General features: G+C 36.3%; 1 protein-coding gene across 5 annotated transcripts in view; it reads left to right on the forward strand.

Annotated features, from left to right (window-relative positions):
* Nucleotides 1–23,049, forward strand: part of LOC124301500 (complexin) — a 228,180-nt gene that overhangs the window by 190,995 nt on the left and 14,136 nt on the right. For 4 of the 5 annotated variants that reach the window (XM_046756625.1, XM_046756627.1, XM_046756626.1 and 1 more), the window contains one exon: nt 11,370–11,533. In XM_046756625.1, the coding sequence (XP_046612581.1) occupies nt 11,370–11,533 (164 nt within the window). Of the gene's footprint in view, nt 1–1,685; nt 1,710–11,369; nt 11,534–23,049 lie in introns of those variants that run through there. The other variant, XM_046756629.1, reaches the window with a different exon arrangement.

Here is a 23,049-nt window from a genome sequence, read left to right on the forward strand (position 1 = left end):
TTCTTACTTCCTCGTTTTTTTTTTTTTTCTCATCATTATTTTTGGCCGTAAATTTAAACGCAGCTGCTGTCGCGTTCCGATCGCAGATGAGCTGAAGGATCGATTTATATGTATATATATATATATATGTATGTACGCTGTAATACCTCTGTACCCTAAATTCCCATGCGAAAAGGAGATTTTCCGAGATTGCGGAACTCGCGATAAATCATCCGTCGATATTGAAGACGCCGTGTGGTAAAAAGAGAAAAAAAAAAATGGGGAGAGGAGAAGGGGGAAAAAAAATAATAAAACCACGTCGAAGAAGGAGAATGAAAATCCGAATGAAAATTCTGCGAAAAAAGAAATGAAGTAAAACATGTTATTGGATGATATATTATATATTGTGTAATGTAAGCATCTGTTCCGTAATTCATAGAAATAAAATTTATACGTCGAAAAATCTCACCCGATTTTTGTCTATTCTACTTGTACGTAAATAACAAATTTTGCAAGTAAATTGTATGATTCTGCGAAGGAACAAAAAAAAAAAAAAATGTACAACAATAATATATTGATACATCGCAAAAATGAAAATTCTGCAGTTACACATTTACGAGAGAATTGAAAGAGAGATCGGTTTTTTTTACTCGCAAGGTTTTTGCAATAATTTTCTCGTGCGAAAACAAAAAAAAAAAAAAATGACACCGATTTGAGAAACGTGATTGAAATTATTAAATTTACCTTCATGCGTCGATAAATATATTATGAAAATATAATAATTTTTATTTTCTGTTTTTTTTTTTTTTTTTTTTTTTTTCCACAAAGATGTAAAAAAATTAAGCTTCATCGTTGATCGATCTGAAAAATAGGTATCGCAAGCTAATCCGATTTCCCGTTGAGAACGTCGCGAGAAGTTGTGCGTCCGTTTATTTAATTTATTTTATTTTTTTTTTTTTTTTTTCTTCTCATTTTCGCGTTCCACTTTTTTTCAGGCACGCTGCCACCGAAATCTTGGATTTGCATCTTCAATGCAGCAGCTGCGGAGTCTTAACGGAAAGCCCCGTTTCGGATTTATATATATATATATATATATATATGTATACGGTGGTAACGGATAATCTGCAATCTGCGATCCAATCAATGGTTCAGCTGCGCCTCCCCCTCTTCCTCTCCCCCCTCTTCCCCCTCTTCCTCTGAATTGGAAACTGAGTTAACCGGAGCCAGGCGGACATTTGCACGGATATACCGATTTCATCTCGTACCCCGCGATCGATTTACATGACGATAAATCCTTGCCGAAGATTCGAATGTTCCGGAAACGATAGAAGTAAAAAAAAAAAAAAAAAAAAAAAATAACGAGTTTGCTGAAAAAATTTTCCCAAGCGATTTCGAATTCGAAAATCGCTAGGGAGAAATGAATTTTTATTACAAAATTATGTCAGACGTTTTAGACTCGAAACGAAACAGAATGACTCAATATTTTTTTTTTTTTTTTTGTTTTTGATTTTGATTTTACAACGATACCGAATTAAAATTCACACACGTTTACGTAAAATGTCTGATACAACGAATACGATAAAATTTGTTAATTAAATTTTTCTCTTCTTCTCTGTGTTTCAGGTAAGCGAGTCACTCACTCTCTCTCTCTCTGGTGAATACCGGTTGAACAACGATTGGGTTTTTTAATGGGAGTCCCTAGTTTTGACATTAGGTCGATATCAGTTCAGGTATGTAGACCAAGAAGAAATTAATCGCAAAGATTGAAAATTCGCTTCTCGTTATTTCATCCCTACGTATTATTATTATTTCAATTCGTAGTGAAAGAAAAACAAACGAGACTAACAAAGGAACAAAAGGCAGACAGTGTTGAAAAGTTGTTCAACAAATATTAATTCGCAATAAAATTACACCGAACCGCCCACGTGGCTTTCAAAATCTCGACAAACTTTGTTTGGAATATTGCAATTTTCGCAATTTTCCTTAGTCGAGTTGGTGGTAATAAATAATTAAAAAATACCTCGCCTCCCGCTTTTGCAATGAAACGCAAATTTTACTCCCCCGAGGAATTTTATGTACGCGTGTATATATGTATAACATATATAATTCCTCGCCAAAGAATTTACAAGCTCCCTTTTTCTCCATCCCTGCATCCCAGAATAGCGCCTCCGATAATTGCGAGAAAATCCAGAAAAGCTGCTTTTTACTTCCGGTATTCGGGCTAACGTTTCACACGGTGCGTGTAAAATCCCGTTTATCATACGCGTTGTCGACCTCGTTAACAAACGATCTACAACGAGAGAAATTTTTAGTTCCAGTTACCGCTCGGTCCTTAACTATTTACATTTTTTACCACGATTGAAAAATATACTTCTAGGTACAAAATGAAAATCAATTTTCTAGCCGTTACCGGAAAGTCCATTATCCGTTACGATTCTTTCTCATCACTATCGCTGTTGCTAGATTTTCTTGCAACTGTTGCGAAAATTTAACGCTCGTGCAAAAATAAATTGACGTTAAAGCCTTGTTTAACTAAAAAAAGTAGAGTAAACCTCAGAAACTGATTTTGCGTTGCAACAACCAAAAAAGTATCGACGATAGCGCAAAATGTTTACGCGTAGCTCGTTTTTCCTAATTCCAACGATATTCAAACAGTTTTTTTTAACGATACCTGTTTTACTCAAATTTTCTAGTTACCGTAACAAATGGAATTTTTCTCAGTGTAAGAAAAAAAAAAGAAAACAACTTTGAAACGAGAAAAAAAAAGAAACGCGTCGCAATCGTTTTAAAAAATTTCCAAACAAACGGTGAATTTTTATACAAAAGTTGTAACGTTGAAACGTGGAATGATTTTCAATTTTCCTTTTGCTTTTTTCTACTCCAAATTCTAATGAAATCGTGTTCTCCGGTTGAAAGCAAAAAGATTTACTTCCTTTTTGTTTTTTCTTTTTTTCTTTTTTTTATTTTCCGACTTCCGTCACCGTTTTCGGAACTTTTCAGTGCGACGCCGCCGCCGCCGGGTCGAAGAAAAGTTTCGAGGAGCATTGAAAATCCGGCCTGCAGGCGGGGCTGGAAATTAACTCTTCTCTCGAAGATAATTCTCACGGGCTACTGCTGCGCATATAATATCAGTAATTTCTCATCATCGTTTCGAAAACTTTCCCTTAATTTGATCCAACGAACCGCTTACGAACCGAATTTAGTCTTCAACTTCCGCTATGCTACGTTGTGATATAGTATAGTGTGTATACATATATATATATATATATGTACGTAGATATGTATACGTAATACATAACCATGCCCGGAAGATAATTAATACAAATCTCGAAAGATAATAATTACACTTTGCCGCCTCTTCTCGACCGATACCAATTTAATTTGAGTGGAAAACCAACCGAACTCCAAGAAATTTACACGAAAGACTCGGTGTAACCCTGAATTTCCATATCTCAATCGCAATCTTAATCTCAATCTCTTCGGTGATTTCAATTAGTTGTAATTATGATTCGAAATTGTCAGAGTTGGTAATTAGCAAATTTACGCTGGCTCGAATTCTCCACCAATTGTCATTTCGGTTGTTAATTGTAAGTATAAAAATCAAGCAATCGAAACAAATGAAAGAACAATAAAATTATGTAAAATTCGTTTAAAATTTCACTCAAAATCGGCTGTTTTTTTATTATTTTCCTTAATATCACTTATATACGTATGTAATATTGCGCATAAGTACAAGTGTACGAAATTTTACACGGTTGTGGTTTTACTTTCGATTTTATTCGTTTCCCTTCTTCTTTTTCTTCTTCTTCTTCTTTTTTATTATTATCATTCGTTTTTACATCCCCCCCCCCCCCCACCTCCGGCAGGTTTTACGCGTCAATTTATTGCTGTAAAAAGTTTACGAGGTAGGAAAACGCGTCGTCGTGCCTACGGAAGTTTTCGGGGTGAGGGTGCAAAGGTTTTCGGCGAGTGAATCGCGGCCTTGAACATTTGAAAAGCTTCAATGAATCATCGCCGCTGTCATTCATTATTCACCGACAATTAGAAGTGGAAGCCAGTTGATACGGTCAAACTTCGTCGTTAATACTTTACGAGTCGTGTATAACGTATATTATATACAGTGGTGCCTTAATTATAATTTATTCATCGTTGCTGAACGTTTTTTTTTTGTTTTTTTTGTTTTTTCTCTTTCATTTTGTCGGCGTCGATTTTTATCCACGTTAATCATTCTCGCCGGTGAGAATTAAATTTTTTTCACGCCCGTAAAAAACTGGTCAACTTCTCACCGACGTTATTACGATGCTTTGAGGAAATTTCATATCGTGAAATGCGATATTTTTATTTTTTTTTTTTTGTTTTTCTCGTCCGCAGGTGACCGATATTTGTACAAGGAAGAAGGAATGAAATTACATTTTTCAAAAGATTTGCGCAGACGAAATTCAGGATAGTTGAAAATAAAATAGCTGTACGTGATGCGGTGAAAATTGAGAATTTTTATAGTCGTAAAATCCATGTCCAAAAATCTTGGGAGTAATTTGAAAAAGAAATTCGAAATTGCGACGAGGAAGAATATGTATGAAACCGGTGAAATCAGAGTGTTTAAGAAAACTGTGGTTAAAAAAACTGATGTACAAATAATTCACAAACGTTTGAAGTACAGAGAGAAAAATGACTGTGAAATTTTGTACTACTGCGGAATTTTCGGTTTATTTCTCTTCTTTCTCTCTCACTCTCTCTCTCTCTCTCCCATATCTGCAGCAATTCATGAATGATACAATGGGATATTCCCCATAGTCTGCGAACAATGGGGTGCAGCAGAAGACAGTGTATGTATATATATATGTATGTATATATATATACTCGTACATATGTATATATATATATATATATATACATGGTGGTACATGGTGGAGAAATGAAAGCTGCAGTACGCAGACAAGGCAGATTGGCGCTAAAACACTCTTTAAAAGTATACGTATAGTTGGGTACGTAACCTAACTACAATATAAAGTGGAAAGTCTGTAAACGTGACGAATAAACTGGGCTAGAAATGGACCGTGTATTTTTTTTTTTTTTTTTCTTATCATCTCTCAACGTCATTCGTCGTCGTTATTTCCCTCTACTTCTCGTTCTAATTTTATATTACGAACGTTTTATTTTCACGGTTTGTCCGCTTTCGCTGTTTCTCTCATGGTTTTCGAGTTTTTAGTTTCTTTTCTCTTCTTCCAATCCCCCCCCCCGACGTGGCTCATTTATCCAAACTGCGACAGATTTCGATGGTTAGATTAATTGTTCGTAGTTGTTTCTTGTGACATGAAAAACAATACATTTTATTCTTGTATTTCAATACCTTTTACCTGTATTCTTCGGGTGATGAAATTTTTTACTTATCTAACAAGATCGGTTATCGACACGCCATTTTTCTTTTATCTGTGTTCTTTTTTTTCTCTCTCTCTCGCACAATGCATCACAGTCGAAGTGAAATATTTTTGAATGAAAATTGTTTACTTCTCTATGTACATGTTCCACATTATTGAAATGATTTCCTGCTATATTTCTTCTTCTTTTTTTCAATTTTCACTCACTTCGTCGTTTTTTTTTTTTTTTTCTTTTCTTCTTTTTCTTTTGCTCATCATGTCGCCTAGAATGTGATTTCTTTTGTTCAGATCCGAACTAAAAATTTGCTATGTACATGGAAAAAAAAAGAAGAAATAATAATAACAATATTGATAAGAAGCTTCTCGGGTCTCGTCGATACAAATCTTATTGTATCCATTTATCCGACTTCATCCAATCCTCTTCTTTTTTTTTTCTTCTTCTTCTTTCCTTCTTTCCGCATTCCTTCGAAGTCGCAGTTTCACATCCCGGTGTTATGTTTTCACGAGCTTTTTTCCCACATCACGTACACCTGTAGTTACATGTATACATGTATACACGTATCCTCTGATCGGACAGTCGGGCTTTTAAACTCATATCAAGATACCGTAGACGTAAGAGATGCCTTGTCAATTTCGTTTAAAATCGCAAAGCGAAAAGCCGAAAAAGAGAGACACGGTCTCGATACGAAGGTGACGGCGAAGACGGTTTACCCAACCGTACACAGAGACGCTTTTCGTAGCCTTCGTGAAACTCTCGTCCTTTTCCTATACGGATATGTTTGCGCGTGTGCAAAATACACACACGGAGGCGGTGGGAAGAATGCGACTAGCGAATTCCACCTTTATACACCAAGGCTCCCAGCATCCCTTTTACCTCTTTCCTCTTTAACCCGCGGGGAATTTGCGGCGGCGAAAATACTCTCGTGAAATTTTTCTTTTCTTTTTTTTTCTTTATTTTTATTTTCTTTTTCTCTTAACCTCGGCGTATCTTTTTCAGAGCTCAAAGTTATGTGTATAAACGTGGTATATGTATATATATATATATATATATACATATATATATATACATATATATATATATATACGCGTATCGTATTACAGACTTCACACTAGGCGAGTTTGTTTGTTAAATCATTGAGAACTTGTAAATTGATTAAAACGAGTACCTAGTATACGGTAATGAATTTTATATCGTTACAATTATATTAAAACCAGAGCAAAAGTTTTGCGAATTTAAATTAACCTTCGTTTCTTCGAATTAGACCGGTAATAATATTGTTCCTAATCCCTGTTGGTAATAAACAATCGATTTTGTTTCAACAATTTATCTTGTGAGATATAATTCATATCCGCAGATATTTAGTTCAGACGGGTACTCCTGTGTTTTGCAAAAAAAAAAAAAGAAGAAGAAAGAACAACGCATTAAGTCGCCAAAAATATCGGCAAAAAATATTTCATTCCGTTTCTCGTCGACGCGAAGAATTTTTGTATTAACGATCCTTTTTCCCACGACTGACTTGTGTTGAGATGTAAATTAGTTGGAAAATAGGGCAACTTTTTAACAATCGGTGAATAAGAAAAAGCTGAAATGATTCAGGGAATTGCTTTTTACACCCTCAAAATATATTACATCAAAGTTCAAACAAAATCTCGGACATTACGAGGGTTGGTGGCAGGCTTACTTGGCACGGAATGTCCTATATGTAGGTACGACATGCTTACACGTACTGTTATTACACGATCGATCTCGGAGCAAACATGTGTTTCCGATTTTCGCGCATGCGCGCTTCTCGACGTAGACCAAAAATTGCCGATCCAAATTTCGAGCATCGTTCGTCAGTTGTTGTCAGAACGAACTCCGAGATGGACGAAAGTTTGTGCGATTCGTGTTGCGCGTTTCGTGTCACGTGACGTGAATTGTTGTTGTTGTTGTTGTTGTTGTCGGTTCTACGTTAAGTGACACAATCTTTGAACGAGTTTCTGGATAATCACTATTTGCTGTTGAGAGATGAGGTAATCAGGAAAATTGCTGTTTAGTTATTGTTACTATTTCGCATTTCTCTTCTATATATTTTATCTCACCGGATTTTTTCCCCTTTTTTCTATTCTTCTTTGCTCTTTGAATCTATTTTATTTTCTCATGGTTTGTACACAGTTTCGTGTATTACAATTACAATTAAATTCACATTGCAATTGTTATTTTACGGAGTTTAAAAGCTGTGAGGAATTTACCACTCGAACGTGTAATTGTCAGACGATTTGTGTATTTCTTTGTTCTTCTCTCTATTTCTTGTTTTAAATCTTAAATTTGATTTCTGTCGTTAACCAGCTCATTTTTCTCGGTTATCACCTGATCGTTCATACTAACGACTCATTTCGTTGTTATCACACGATCGTGCAAGTTAAAATTTTAGTGAAAATCTACACGTTTCGGTTAATTAAACGAGAAAAATTTGAAATCCAATCCGATTAGGATGCAGATAAAAAAAAAACAAAAAAGATCCCTCTCAAGTATCGAAAGAAAAATACGTCGATTAAAAATCCTCGAGTCTGGTATTCAACAAAAAAATCTCGTTTGAAAATAATACCGTTTAATTATCTCGCGTCAAATTTTACCAAAAAAAATCATTTCACAATAGATTATTCAACAACAAGAAAAAAAAAACAACAGCAAATTTCTACAAACCGTATTCTTTATAAATTTCAAACATATGTTTCACTTTCCGCAAAAGTAAGGAACGAAACAATATACGTATATGGGTGAAAATAAAAAAAAAGAATTATAGGCGAATTGAACGATATGGTAATTTGGCGAGAGAGTGTTTGAATCGGGGTAATACGCAGAGTTTGAAATATGATATTTGCGGAAGAGGGTGTGAAAACCTCGGAGAGAGATTTTTATCTCGGCCCTTCGAACCTCCCTCTCTTCTCCTCTTCTCTAGGACTTGGCTGCGGTTCCCCGTGACAAATTCGTGAAAATTCAAATCCCTTCTCCCCTCCCCCTCCCCCTTTTCTCCCTAATCCGCAAACAATGTAGTTCCAAGTTGATATCACTTAGCATAGCCAACCCGAGAGCCGTTTCTGAATCTCACCGAGTTTCCTGGAAAGTCCTTCTCCGCTGCCTGGTCGAGAGTCGGACGGGGGTTTCAGGGGTGCAAAAAGGCACTTAGGGAAATTACCGGATCATCTCCGCAAACGGAATCCTCCTCTTTCTCTCACACAGCTATATTATCTCGAGAACCTGACAAGTTTATACGTCGTCGTTCGGAATGTGTTCAGGTCCTGCCGAATTCGCACTGACAATGGGATTGAGAAAAGTATCCGTCACTCTTGTTGTTGACGCGCAACGTTGCCGGGAAATTTTTTAAAAATTTTATTTCCAATTGAAAAGAACTATTATAGTTGGTGACGTTTGCCGTAACTTGAAATATCAGTTTTTGGGTTGGGGTAGAAATATGGAAGGGTTAAATAATAAAACAGTCGTAATGTGGAATTTTTAAAGAAACGGAAATTTGATTTGTAGAATTTAAATATTTCATTTCTGTATTTTTTTTTTTGTTTTTTTTTTAAATTCAATTTTGTTTTCTCTTCTCATTGAATCCTTCCTACGTGACGTAAAACTGTGCAACTCTTGCCCTACTTTTTTCCACCCCTCTTTCCTTCATTTTCTTGTTTTTATTCTTCATTCATTTTTTATTTCTTTTCTTTTTTTTTTCTTTGTAATATAATCACTCCAAGATGAAATCGCTGCGGCTTAGGGTCTTTGATACGACAAATCGCAAACGACGATCTTGTACTTATTATTTCAACCTGCCTGCCTGTAACACACCCTCAGTCCCTATCAAATATAAATACAAGTTGTGCCGACGTGGAGGAAAATTATATATTCAAGTATGCAAATGGGACAGGTTGCGATATTTTTCTGTTTGCCAAGAAACGTCAAGCATGTTGCTAGATCAATCCTCCGATGATAAGTAGGATTTATTTATTAAAAACATGTTTTTTTTTTTTTTTATTCACCACTCTTTCTTCTTCAGCTTTTAACAAATCAAATCTTATTGTATGAAGTGGAGAATAAAATTACTGAAACGCATACGGACGACAAATAGCGCGTATAAAAAAGAAAAATAAAAATAAGTATACGGGTCAACTATATCGGTATACATTGCAAGGAACAAATTCTAGAGCGCAAGTAATTGGAAAGAAGAAAAATCAAAATACACGTACGCATATATATATTTCCGTGACATATTTTCTGCGGCTGAGATTTTCGCGATTACAAGAAAGTGCTAGCCGGCCAGCCTATCCTGGACAAAGGAATACCTACTCTCAACCCGGCCTGAAAACATTCGAGTTGAGCTTAGAGAGAGAGAGGGAGGGGAAAAATGTTTCCCTTAACGAATAAAGAGAAGAAGAAAAAGGTAGACAATAAAGACTGAGACGAAGACGAGGAGGGGGTCAAAAAAAAAGAGGAAACATTTTCCACCCGCAAAACGTTCACGGAATTTAAATGATTCACAAAACCGCCACCACCGTGTCACCCTCCACCCCCTACTCCTCCCCCTCTCTCTCCTTGTCCTTCTCCTCCTACTTCTTCTTTTCCCGCGTATGTAGGCCAAGCACTTCTGCAACGTGGCATGGGGGACACCTTCGCCCCTTGTCTACCCTCAGCAAAGATCATTACGGCGGGTCCCAACGCGGAAAGTTTTAAAGAGAGAACCTCGCTGCTTGCGAAAATATTCAGGAAAGAGGAGGAAAGAATATTTTGTACTTCAAATTCGATTAATCAATTAATTAGTTAATTAATTTACCAGTCGGATAGTTGGTTAGTTAAGTAGGTATATAAACCTGGTGCTGGATAGAGATTCTCATACATGTAAACCTTTTTCAAGAATTTAAGCCGAACATTCTAGAAAAAGGTTTGCGTCTTGGCTAAATGTCGGTAAATGTCGTTATGGAAATCTGTATCCAAAAATGACTTTGTATAGTTGCTTAGTTATTCACTTCTTTCTTGTTTCGAAAAGCTTTAGTTTTCAAGACTGTTGCGGATCAGTAGGTATATCTATACTCATTTTAGAGACCAGTTTTAGCTACTTGGATTGCACCTGGCACTCAGCTACGTTTGTCAGAAAGTTTCTAACGGCGCTAACGACAAAAGCCACCGCTCATAACCGATCCTGCATCTTACCCTCGGCTCTGTCTTTTATGTATATAATACACACGCACACGTACACACACGACACGCACTCTTCGCTTACTTCCAAACTTTTATACGGAATTTAAACTTTAATTCCGTCAAAAGCTTACCCCGGCGATTTTCTCATTTTTGATGTTGTAATTTTCCTTCTTTTTGTTTTTTAATACCTTCTTACTACTTTTTTTCATTCAACTAACTCAGGCATTCAGTCGAGATAAAATACAAAAAGCAAATGAAATTATGTGGATCAGGGTTTGAACAGTGGAAATAAAGTGACTCTTGACTAAATTTTCATAAGATCAGTAGCTTAATAACGATAGAAATGAATTGTACAACTATAATCGACGAAATTTGATAGAGATGTAATTTTTATATTAAGCCGAGATTCTTACAATCAAATAAACAACTTCATTGATTTTGAGTTTCAACTTTTGGAACTTTGTTTCGTTCTTTGTTTATCCCTGATAAACAAAATACGCAGAAACTCGTACAAAATTTGTTCAGCCCGTAAACCGAAGTCTGTCATTAATCTAATAATAATTTAATGTCGAAAGGAAAAATGAATAAATAAGCCTAGAAATCTGAGGATCTTAGCGTTGCAGTAGAAATGGTCAATATACGGTCAGACAGACCGCGCGGTGAAATATTCGCTAATATTCTATGTTAACGGAAAGCGTTTGACGAAACTTCCGCTTTCTTTTGTCCCATCTTTTAAATTTCTGTAAAGCGTTCAGTTATCTCCTCGTATCTCCACTTTATTCCCTCTTTTAACGCCTTAATTTATCCTCTTTATCTCTATGTGTGTAAAACAACAGGCGCGGTTGGCAGTGATGGAGGCGACGAAGATGACAAGGAGAAGGAAGAGGAAGCAGAGAGGGAACGACAGGAGGCCATCAGGGAAGCCGAGGAACGACGGAAGGAGAAACACCGCAAAATGGAAGAGGAGCGCGAAAAAATGCGGCAAGAAATCAGAGACAAGGTAAGAATTATATTATACGCGGTTTGAGATCATCCAAGATTTTTCTCCTTCTCGTATTTTTATCAATTATCGAAACCCCGAAATTCGTTTTCTTCGCTCCTTTTCATATCTTCCCGCTGTTTCTCTCGCATTTTCAGCTCAATTGTACCAAAATTGTACGTATTGCACAGGTACATAGAACGCAGTTGACAATGAATAATGTGAATAATTCATCATATTCCTGCAATTGTCCGAAAATACCGTCAGAATGTTATTACAATTAATAATATTGTTGTTACTATTACTATTATTATTATTATCATTATTGTAATAATTATCGTTGCAAGCACGTGTGTCGAATTTAAAATCCTTCTTCTTTTTTTTTTTTTTGTCGCTCCCGTTTCGCTCGCTAAATATTTCATTCTCGTTTTTCTTTCTCTATATCTTTGTTAATATTTTCTTTTATATCTTTCGTCTCGTTGAATTATTACATTCGGCGGGGAAAAATTATAATTTCCTAAAAAGCGCACATGCATATAAATGGGAAACGCGAAAGAGGATGGGAATTATTTCGCGTATAATATGGCGACGATATATATATATATATATATATACGTAATGTATATTTATACATTTTTCATTATGATTTTCCTGCATTTTTCCCGACTCTAAATAACCGTGCCCAGAAAAAGGAAAAGATAAGAAAACCACTATAAATGGCAATTACAAAAGCTGCATGCAGATATTATATTCGCGAAAATATGTGACTTGCGAATTTTATCACCAACAATTTCAGACTTCCAGGTCGGAGTTAAACGTGTTTGAGAAATTCGTTTTCCACGCTTACTCAATTTGCGTAAATTCGATTACACAGATTACCAATGTTGTTTCGTATTTTTCTATGTCGAAATTTTACGTCTCTGTTGAAATGTTACACGTGAATTGATATTGATGAAGTTCTTGTCGAAAAATTGCCAGAAAAAAAATGAATAAAAACGATGATCAGATAATTCAAATAGTAGCTCGAACGATTCATAAAATGGATAAAACGGAACAGTGGAAAAAGAAACAGTGATAATAGATGCAAGAAAATGACTCGTGAGATTTTTCGCACGTGACCTTTTATTTTCCGCGTAAACAAACTGTGAGAACTGTAAATCGTAGAGCTCGTCACTCTGACCTGTATAATAAAATAATATGTACGTCGAGATTGAAATTCAATGTGCAAACATTTCAGTCGAAAATCAATTATTATAAATTCACGAAGCACAGCGACGAGTTTGTTTTTTTTTTTTTTTTTATGGCAAATAAATATTGTTATCAGCGTCGTTTGTCGAACTCGAAAGTAGGTCGCTCCAATTTTTATATTTTTGTTTTCTTATTTTCGTTCTTCGATATTATAGGAGATTGGTGTGTAATTTAGAATTATGCAAAAATTATGGAAATCTTTGCGAAATCAAATTTGTCGAGCTTTTAAATTTGACTCCGTCTTCGAAGCTGGTTCCGGCTTCGTATTTCACAGAATTTTGAATATCACGGATGGCTGGACTAGACGAGAGAAAAATTTTCCCTCGACGCGTATATATTTCGAGACGAGAAACGGGCGGCTCTGCAAACTCGCCTAGCTACTGTAATATACATGTCTCTTTAACGGATTTCACTGCAATATGCAGGATTTCCAAGGTCTGACGCGAATCCGACTGAATTTCGTACCGCGAATTAGGAAAACTGAAAAAAAAATGAAACAAGTAAAAAAAGAACGTCACTTTACCGCGCATAAATTTTTCACTTTATTTTTATTCGCACGATTGTGAAAAAAGGGTTTCAACCAAACGTGACCCGTATTTTCACTTTCTTCCCTTATTTGCATGCATTTCATTATTCCGTAAACACTGCGTATCGTACGAAAGGGAGTAAAAGAAAAATATTGGGGTAAAAATTTATGGATTCAATATAATGCGCATTTATTCGTTTGATGTACACAATAAGGATATTTTATATTGTTGCGATAAATTTGCAAACTTTTTGACAGTTTTTCCCGAATCGGAGCGGATATATTTGCTCAATAACAGTTGTGGCAGTTAACGGAACGAAAAAACAAAATATGAATAAATGATCACGAATTGACAGAAATACAATTTTGACGATTTAAATTCAAGTGTCGTTGAATTTTTTTTCTTTTTTTGACAAATTCGGTGATTTACGTCTTTGCGATAAATTTTTATACGTGTTCTGTGAGACGTTGAAAAATTCGAAATTACAAAACAAAAAAAAAAAAAAAAATACATCTTCGACGAATTTTTGATCTTATGAAAAACAAAGCTCAAACATTGAGATGAATTGTTCTTTTTTTTTTTTTTTGTCGTGATTACGGATCGAGTCAATTATACTGCATCACTAATCAAAGGGTCATTGCGTCGTTGAAAAAATCTGCGTGAACAAGAAAGTAGCGAGCTGTTTGTTAAAAATTTGACCCCAAAGTCACGAAGAAGGGAAGCGAAAGCGCGAGTTTACGAAATAGTAAGCAAAGCTCCGATGTATATACGCGTAATAAGTCAGTCCGGGATCCGTCTAATGTTGGGGCTCAGAGTTAATTAATTCAGTTTAGTGTAGGTTGAAAGGGTTTTGAAAGCGTCTTTGTAACGTTAATTGGCCAAATTCTCTAATCCTTATTGTTATCTTAATCTCAATCTTTATTTATACTCGGGGAATTAGCATTTACCCGAGTCCTTCGCGAGGGCTAAACACGCGGCTCTCGAAATTTCCCTCCCTTCGTCGCATACGGAACATCAGCCGCGTTTGAACCACACTCGCCGTAAGCTACGCTGAACGGAATGAAAAAATCATCGGTGACGAAAGTTTCGATAAAACTCGTCGTCGATACGTCGAAATTGTTGTTATTATTATTAATCATTGTTACAAGAGAGCGAACGATTTGTCGGAACGTTTGACAAAGGGGGAAGATTACTCAGCGACGCGACGTGCGTTTCGGCGGAAAGTTTTGAACTGTAAGATTCGTATTATAAAAAACGAATAATTCGAGTCCAACGACTAATTTACGAGACAATCCGCTAATTGTCGCGGTAGTTGTTGAAAGGAGAGAAGAAGCAGGAAAGAAGAGGAACTAAGCTCGATACTTGAATGAAGAAATTTGCGTAATCCGGACTGATTCGAATAGGAAGACGATAATTAGACGTCAGATTCTGTCTACCGTCGTTCCTCTCTCTCGAGTTTCACCCTATTAAATATTCATAAGAGACAATCGGTACAATTACATTATACTATATCACTCGGCGAGAGTTGTTTAATTCGCCTTTCGTTCGAATGAAAATCTCATATTCCATTTCGTAGCACACACATGCGCACGTGTACACATACCTACATGTACCTATATGTATATAACCAGTCTCAATTTCTCCTGGGATATTTCGCCGCATTTGAAAACTTGCCGGATTTCTTTCTCAAAAAGTTTAATCCATTCGCTATCTTCGATTTCCTATATATATATATATATATGTTCAGATTTTAACCAAAATTTGCAAGTTTGCCACTTGCTTTGATGTTGGGAAATATTTTTTTGCCAACTTGCCAATTTCGCGCTAATTCGCAAAGAATTATTTTTCGCCAACTTGCGACTCGTTTACGCATTTGCAAGTTTTTCTTTGTTCTTGTGAAATTGATAGAAGAGGGAGGGAAAAAAAATAAATAAATAAAAAATGGCGTCGCAAAAACCGAAGGTGGAGAAGAATTGGCGGCGGCCGTATTTTGCGAATCGAGAATTATTGCTACAGGGGTTGAATCGATGCGTTATAGAAGCTACGTGCAAGCGTCGAGTGATGTTTTACATAGGGGTTGGATTAAAACTGTCAGTAGTATTAAGCGGCGGGGGGTTTTTGTCGAGTGACAGGGGGCGGTCTTTGCGGTTGCGGATAAAATGGGAATTTGACCCAGATATGAGCGAAACGGTAGGAGCCGAGTTTTACGTACGACGACGAAGAGGCGAGATGAGAGAGAGAGAGAGAGAGAGGGAGAGAGAGAGAGCCGAGCATAGCCGAGTGGATAAGGGGGTGGTGAAAAGTAATGGAAAACAAGAGGGACGGAAGGGGAATCGATGTGTAACGTGAAAATAAGAGACGAAAAAAACGCGCACTTTTGCGACACAATGTGCAACGAGTTTTCGCGATATTGAACGGGGAGTGGAAAAGACATCTCACACACACACTATAATACTAGGGTGTTTCAAAAACAGACGAATTTTTTTTTTTCTTATGGTATCAAAAAACTGATAGTATACCTAAAAACAAAAATTGTGGCACCAATGTGAGCTCTTAATATAAATAGTAAGGTTTTCCTCTATCCGTTTCTTTATTTTCCATTTAAATATCGCGGGAAATTTTTTTTTTTATTTTTGAATTTTTATTACTTTGGTTCATCGTAACAACAATCTGAAAAAAAAGATTTGTAGGAAATTTCACGCTCTACAAAACGTCTGTATACTATACGGTATACTATCAATTTTTGGACACCATAAGAAAAAAAAAAATTGGTCTTTTTTTGAAACACCCTAGTATATATACACACACACGCCTATAGGCAACTTGTCCATCTTTTACACCCGGCACGGAATGTTGAGAAACTTGGAAAAGTCCCGCATTTCGAAGTTCTTAGCCGATCCGAGTGTCGGGCTGATTGATTGATTGCGTTTAAGAAGGATCCGGATTAGGCGTAGGTATCGATAAGTTCGATGTTTTTCAGAAATTCTATGAATAATTTCAGAACATTTGTTATACCGAGGCGAGTGGAGTACTCGTGGAATTTGTATGAAAAAAAGAAAAAAAATTAATAGGATACAGAGTGAGCTTGTGTAAATTTTTCATTTTTATTTTTCCCCTCATCTTCACCTCATCGTCGAACGATTTTTTCAACACTTTTTATTTCAATGCTGGTTTTGAAAAAAACAAATGTCGTCTTATGTCCTCAACATATAGATCATGCTGCCAGTATCTTGAAACTGAAAAAGCTCGTTCACAGTTACGTATAGATTCTGGGTGTAGAAATAAATTTCGAATGAAATGAAAAATAGAATACGACAGCTAGGAAATTAACTAGTTTCCTGAGAAAAACCTTCGTATCGATGAAAGGTGAAAAGTTTTTTCCTGTATCGTGTAGAGGTTAAAAGTCAGGGTATTAATTGGACTTCGGTTGAGGGTAATTAAAGCCTTTCCGATTGCTAGCGCTTTGCTGCCGCAGCACGTATCTCGATAATAAAATCGACGCCCGGATTGCAGTTTTCGTTCTATTTCTTCCTCTGTAGGTTTCTGTAAATATAGATACCCAACAGTTTTTACACACACACATACACGGATATATATAATATGTATAGACGTAGATAAAAGCGGGAGAAATTTTTCCGATGCACTTCTTTAGACATTTTTCATACTCTGGTCTTAGTTTATTCCAATTAACGACGAAGCTTATGAACGGATATCGCTTCATCTTCGATCTTCGAATTCCGCTTGAGATTATCCGTCTCCTTCATCTTTTTCTTCGCTTTTTCTATTCTTTGTTTCGAATTTTCACTCATCGATAATCACCGACGGGAAATTAATTGCTAACGGATTTGTTTTTCTGCTAGTTTCTTATTCGTTAACCTTATTTTATTGATCTTTGTCTCTGTCGAATTTAGTTACAAAGAAAAGATGGAAAAACATTGAGGAATGAGGAACGTATATTAAAAACGAAATCGATTGTAATAGCAAGCAATTAAAAGTTCATACAGAAAATTATTTTTCAAAACTTTGGATTGTTTCTTCAATAATGCGCAATTCGTTTGCTTTGAATTAATCATACCTTGAAAATTGACCGAGCAACCAGATTTTAATAACATTCTCGCGTTTCGTTTCTTCAAATTTTGCTATTTCTTTCTTATCGAGTATAAATATATTATTTTTGTAACCTGAATATTAAGTATTTTGAAAACCAAGGTAAAAAAAAAAAAATCCATCCGATAACGCGACAATATTTCTAAAGTTACCGAGACTGTTAGTTTATTTTCTTATTTATTTATCGCTTGAAATTCGCGGTTTTTTATATTTCTTCTTCACCAACTTTTGTCCAAGTTTTTATTTTTCCAAATAAACTTAAACTCGGTCAAAGTGTTTTAAAAACAAACTTTTTCACTGTCTGTATATAATATATATATGTGTGTGTACCGAACGGCCAATTCGTCCCTAAAAGACTTCGGACGATCTTTCGATCGTAAAATTTAGCTGCCTCTATACAAGATTTCGTAATTCCCCGTCCTTTTCTCTCGCTCTCTCTCTCTCTCTTCTTCCTTTCGCAACCTGTCCTTGTCTCTACCGATGAAGAATTTATAATTTATAATTCACTCGTAAATCCTTTACTGCCGAAATTTGGAGTGGATGAGTTTTATATACACATATATACGCCAGGTGTTATAAAATGGGGTAAAATTGAACGCGAGATTAACCGAGGCGGCGATCCTCGCGTCTTGAGCTCTCTGAAATCCGTCGAAACGGATGCTCGAATTCATTCCGATGCCGAAGGCTTATTTATATACCTACATATATATCGCGCGTAATATGTAACCCGAAGATAAAACGATGAAGAAATATAAAAAGAAAACTAGTCGGAATCGATCAGGAAAAATCGTTAAACGTAACTACGGGTGATGGAAAGTCGTTCGATTCTCGCACAGCGACCTGAATTCCTCGGGAAAAAGTAAAACGGAAGCGCAGAAGCGGGAGAAAGTCCTTTACAATGATCCAAAAAACAAAACAAGCCTGCTGCAATTCTGCTGCAAAAGCAGCAATATTATTTCAATATTATATGATCTATTATATATATATATGTATGTACAGATGTTTAATTTTTTATCCGCTTGCAAGCGTAGAAAATTTTCAACTTTCATAAAGGTTGGTTAAAATTGAAACTCTGCATAACGCAATGCGTCACGCTGTGAGTCTGTTCCTATTTTTGTTTTTTGCTTCGTTTTTTTTTTTTTTTCCTTATTCGTTACTTTTTCTTTTTTTTTTTTTCATACGAACTACAATTTTTCCGTCTCTCGTTTTAATTCATGCATCTGCACGGCGTACCGTTTTCCTTTTTATTCGCTTTCTCGCGTGTTATATCCATATGCGGCCCGCGTTTTTTGTTTTTTTTTTCTTTTTTTTTACCTCTTCTCTTTCGCGTGGAAAAATTTAACGCGTGTGTTCGTTATGATATAAAACGCGCGGCGCATGAATCAACGGCGGAGAAACTGCAGGCGGCGTGGGTGAAAAAAAAAAAACAAAAAATTGGTGTGCAATTTTGAAAAATTACCGAAACCACGTGTCCATGGATTTTAAAATCACATTACGTTCTGGTCACGTTGTTGTTTTCGTTTTGAGACAAAGAAGGATCTTGGTGACGATGTCTTGAGGATTTCGAAAATTTTCAACAAGTTTTCAACTTCGAATAACCACTTTTCACAGAGATTTGGCGAGGTATTTTCAACGACGAACGTACAGTATTGTTATATTTTACTATACGTATGTATATAGCACACATCGGCACTCTGATAAATATGCACGCGCATAATAATCTCACGCCAGATCTCAACTCGTCGTAAGGTTCGAAAAAGGGGATTTTGGATAGTAGGGTGAGTGTTGTGTAAAGGGATGGAGAGGGGGGCAGGTTTAATGAAATATAACACCAGCTACTTTGCGAGTTTAATGAAGGACAATAACTCTTGGGATAACTCAGTGACACCCCCGTCTTGTCGAGTCACCCCCCCAACCCCGATCCCTTCGAACCAAAGCTGATCTAATTTTCATGCAAACAAATTCTTCGTCTCTCTACCTATGCGAGTGGAGTAACATGTACGTGTCACACATATATACACATATACAAGGGTGTGTACAATACCTACGTGTCTCTGGATGTGAAAGACGCGAGGCGACGCTTTATTCCCGCTTACACAGAGCTCGCTCTACGCCGTTTTCCTTCCTTTCCCCGACTAATTGCACCTCGTTAGGAACTCGAAGAAACTTAAAATTCACCTCTTCGTCTATCCACGACTCCGCCCTCGGTATTCCGGCTCTCGAACCTCGGTCTACTCCGGTGATTAACAATATTTGCAGACTTTCGACGTCGCGGCGGATATTCAACGCAAGGGAAGTTAACAGAAAGAGGGGGGAGGAGAAATTTTGACGAAAGCGCAGCCGCAAATTTCTTTTCCTTTTCTTAATATTTTTAATGGACGAAAAGTTATCGAGCGGAAATTTGACGAGAGGTTGTATCGATGTTTGTTTGTTTTTTCTTTTTTTTGTCTTTTTCTTTTCCGACGAGACGCTTGTGTATATTGGAAATAAGAAATCTTCGAGTCGTGAATCGCAGTTTGAAAACCAGTCTTGTTGTAATTCGTTTGAGAATAAGACTCCGAAGAAGGTGCCAAAAAAAAAAAAAAATTACGTCTAGCTTTATAGTACCGTTAATAAGAGGTTCCCCATTATTCGTGCCTGTAATCTTGACGGGGTGGAAGAAAATGTTGAAACTCGATTAAACAGCTGGTGGTATAATTATTATGCAAAAGTGCAGAGAGGAATTGGGCCGAATACGGAGGCTTCGACCCTGATTTACTGCAACGAGACTGATTGCGCGAAATGACCCGGAATATCAGATGGTCGGACCCCGTGCAGAGCCGCACGAAATAACCCGATTTCACCCTATCTGGAATCTGGAATCTGGAATCTGGAATCTGGAATCTGAAAGGGGAGTGGAAAGGGAAGAGCGACCTAGATACCTGGAATTTTTTTTCACCCTTTGTCGTTATTGCCCAGGGATAAATTTGATACATATGTGTACGTGGCGCATAGACGGTGGAGAATTATTGTTCGCTCTAGATAATAGCGGGAAATACTCGGCACGTAGGGGTAATAATAATAAGGGTTGCTAGACGGGGGGTTAAATTGGCTAAACTCGAAATAGCCGGGAATCGGGCATTTGTGTATTTTTTTTTTCTCTCATCCTTTTTCCCCGTCCGATTGTAGTTATCTTTTTTTTTTTTTGGTTTTGTTTATTGTTTATTTTCATCCCCTCGAGGAAGTCGGTTTACGAAAATGCGATACTTTTCATTCGTTCTTTTACTAAATTTTAGTCATACGTTGAGTATCCGTAAAGTCGTTACTTTCGTAAAATGCGAAGGATCTTTTTCAAAATAGGAAAATTGAGAATACTGGGGTTGTTTAAAAAAAAAGAAACAGAAAAAAGCTCAGACATAAAATGAATCTACCGTAATTTATGTCCGCTCAGTTGCAGTGAAGAAAGAAAGATAGAAAATATATTGATAAAAGTTTAAATTGGTACCTAATGATGTCGTTTTAATTAGCAACTCATGGAGTTGCGAAAAAAGACTCGGTACGTCAGTCGAGTATGAAATGAAATGAAATTCTGTGCGTGCATTGCGGATACGTACAGGGTGTCCTAATTTAAAAGACGCGCTACGTTTTCAGTCGACTTGATGGTTCGATTCGAAAATTTCTCCTGCAAAAGTAGCGTGACTCAGAGGGAGGATGAACCAATTTTTTTTAAACGGAATCATACGTTTTTGCTTCAACTCGGGATATTTTTTATTCGAAAATGTACAACTTTCTCGGGAAATTTTTCAATTCTTTTACCAAGGTGAATAATTAGCGAGATACAAGATAAAATCAGTTTCTGCAACAATTTCGTGACAAGGTTGTACGTTTTTGTATAAAGAATATTTGAGTTGAAACGAAAATGTGTGAATTCTATTTTTTTTCACAGCGTTATCGGTTACATGTCAAAATTATTCACTCGACCCCTTTCGAACCGTACAACTATTTTTCTAGGACACATTTTCCAATTAAACTATTAGGTCGACTGAAAACGTAATGCGTCTTTTAAATTGGGACACCCTGTATATACATATATTATACACTTAAATTTAACTCGGCGCATATGTATACGTCTAATACACGAGTATATATATACATATATGTACTTACAATCCGTCTATGTACATAAATGTGCATGATGCGGCTGCAGAAATCGATTATTTATATATATGTAGGTATATTCTTGCCGGGAGTCAGCGATTTATTATGGATATTACGTGGTCGTGCCCTCAATTGGAAATCAATTGAATGGTTTATATTTAGAGAGAAGGTCGGGTTACTTTCGAGAAAAATAAAATCTTACCTCACCTCGTTCCGATTTCGTTGTATTGTAATTGGAAAAATCGCGACGCAATCTTCGCGGTTTTAATTGAACTTTGTACATTTTAATAATACTTCCTTGTTTTTTTTTTTGTCATCTTTGTTTCGTACTTTACAAAGAAAAAAAATATTAGGAAAAATTCGAGGATTTAAAATATTACAAACTCAAGTCTTTGATCGGCTTTGATACGAAGCGTGTCAAGTTTTGAAATCTCGAGAACTTGAATGTCGCAAAAAAAATTATTCAACATCTTAGAATTAGAGAATCTCCAATCCTGAACGTACAGAATCGTCGAGAATCTCTCTGAAATTTTTTGTTTCAAATTAATAATTAAAGCGGGTAGTATGAAGAAGGAAAAAAAAAACCCCGTTAAAAATCTAGACGCCAGTATGATCTTCGGTTATAGATATACGTTGGTAATATTCAGAAATGTGCACTGCACGAATATTTACGATCATATTATACCGGAATACACACTGAATAATAAATTTTCAACTTTTCCTTCCCTCCGTTTTTTTCGTTGACTCAAGTGGAACGGTTATACCTAGTTTAAAAAGTTTCGAGCTCGTAGATTTAGAGGGAGAGAGAAAGAGAGGGAGAAACAGGGTGGTCTGCGAACTATGCAATAAAACTGCAGGACTCTACTATCCAGCATGTGAATAATTCTCGGCCGTAGAACTGAACCCCGGACGAAACTTGGGAGGTTGAAATGAAAACGAGAACACACTTCGATAAAAATCTAGACGCATAACCTGCGGTGCACGATCGAAGCTGAAAACAACGTTTGGCACACCAAAATTGCATATTTTTGTTGAATCGCGAAATCTTGTTTTAATTTTTTCTTTTCATTATTGCGCTTACTTCGGAAAGTCAGCGTTTCTTTGCCATAGAATATCACAGTTTGTTTCAATTTGTCAACTGTTTACGAATATCATATTACATGAACACTCGTGATATGTAGGAATTAATATATATCGTATAATATTTATTTGTATATTTTATATCGAATTTACCTTCTATTTATATACACAAGTATTTCGCGTCGAGAATTCATACGATTTATTTATAATTCTCACGCGACACGCAATCGAATAATTCGTTTTAACCGCAAGACGGAATTTCCGTACGTACGACAATAGTCGATAAGATACTTTCCGATTGCGGAACAAATGGCGAAGCAAATTTTTCTCCCACACTATAAAGAATTATTCGCAACGATCGAAATGTGGATATTAATTTTTGAACCAAATCGATCGATACCTTTTTATAAGAGCTTCCGATGACCGAAGCTCGTTAGA

This window comes from Neodiprion virginianus, chromosome 3, assembly GCF_021901495.1.
Source record: "Neodiprion virginianus isolate iyNeoVirg1 chromosome 3, iyNeoVirg1.1, whole genome shotgun sequence".
NCBI lineage: Eukaryota > Metazoa > Arthropoda > Insecta > Hymenoptera > Diprionidae > Neodiprion > Neodiprion virginianus.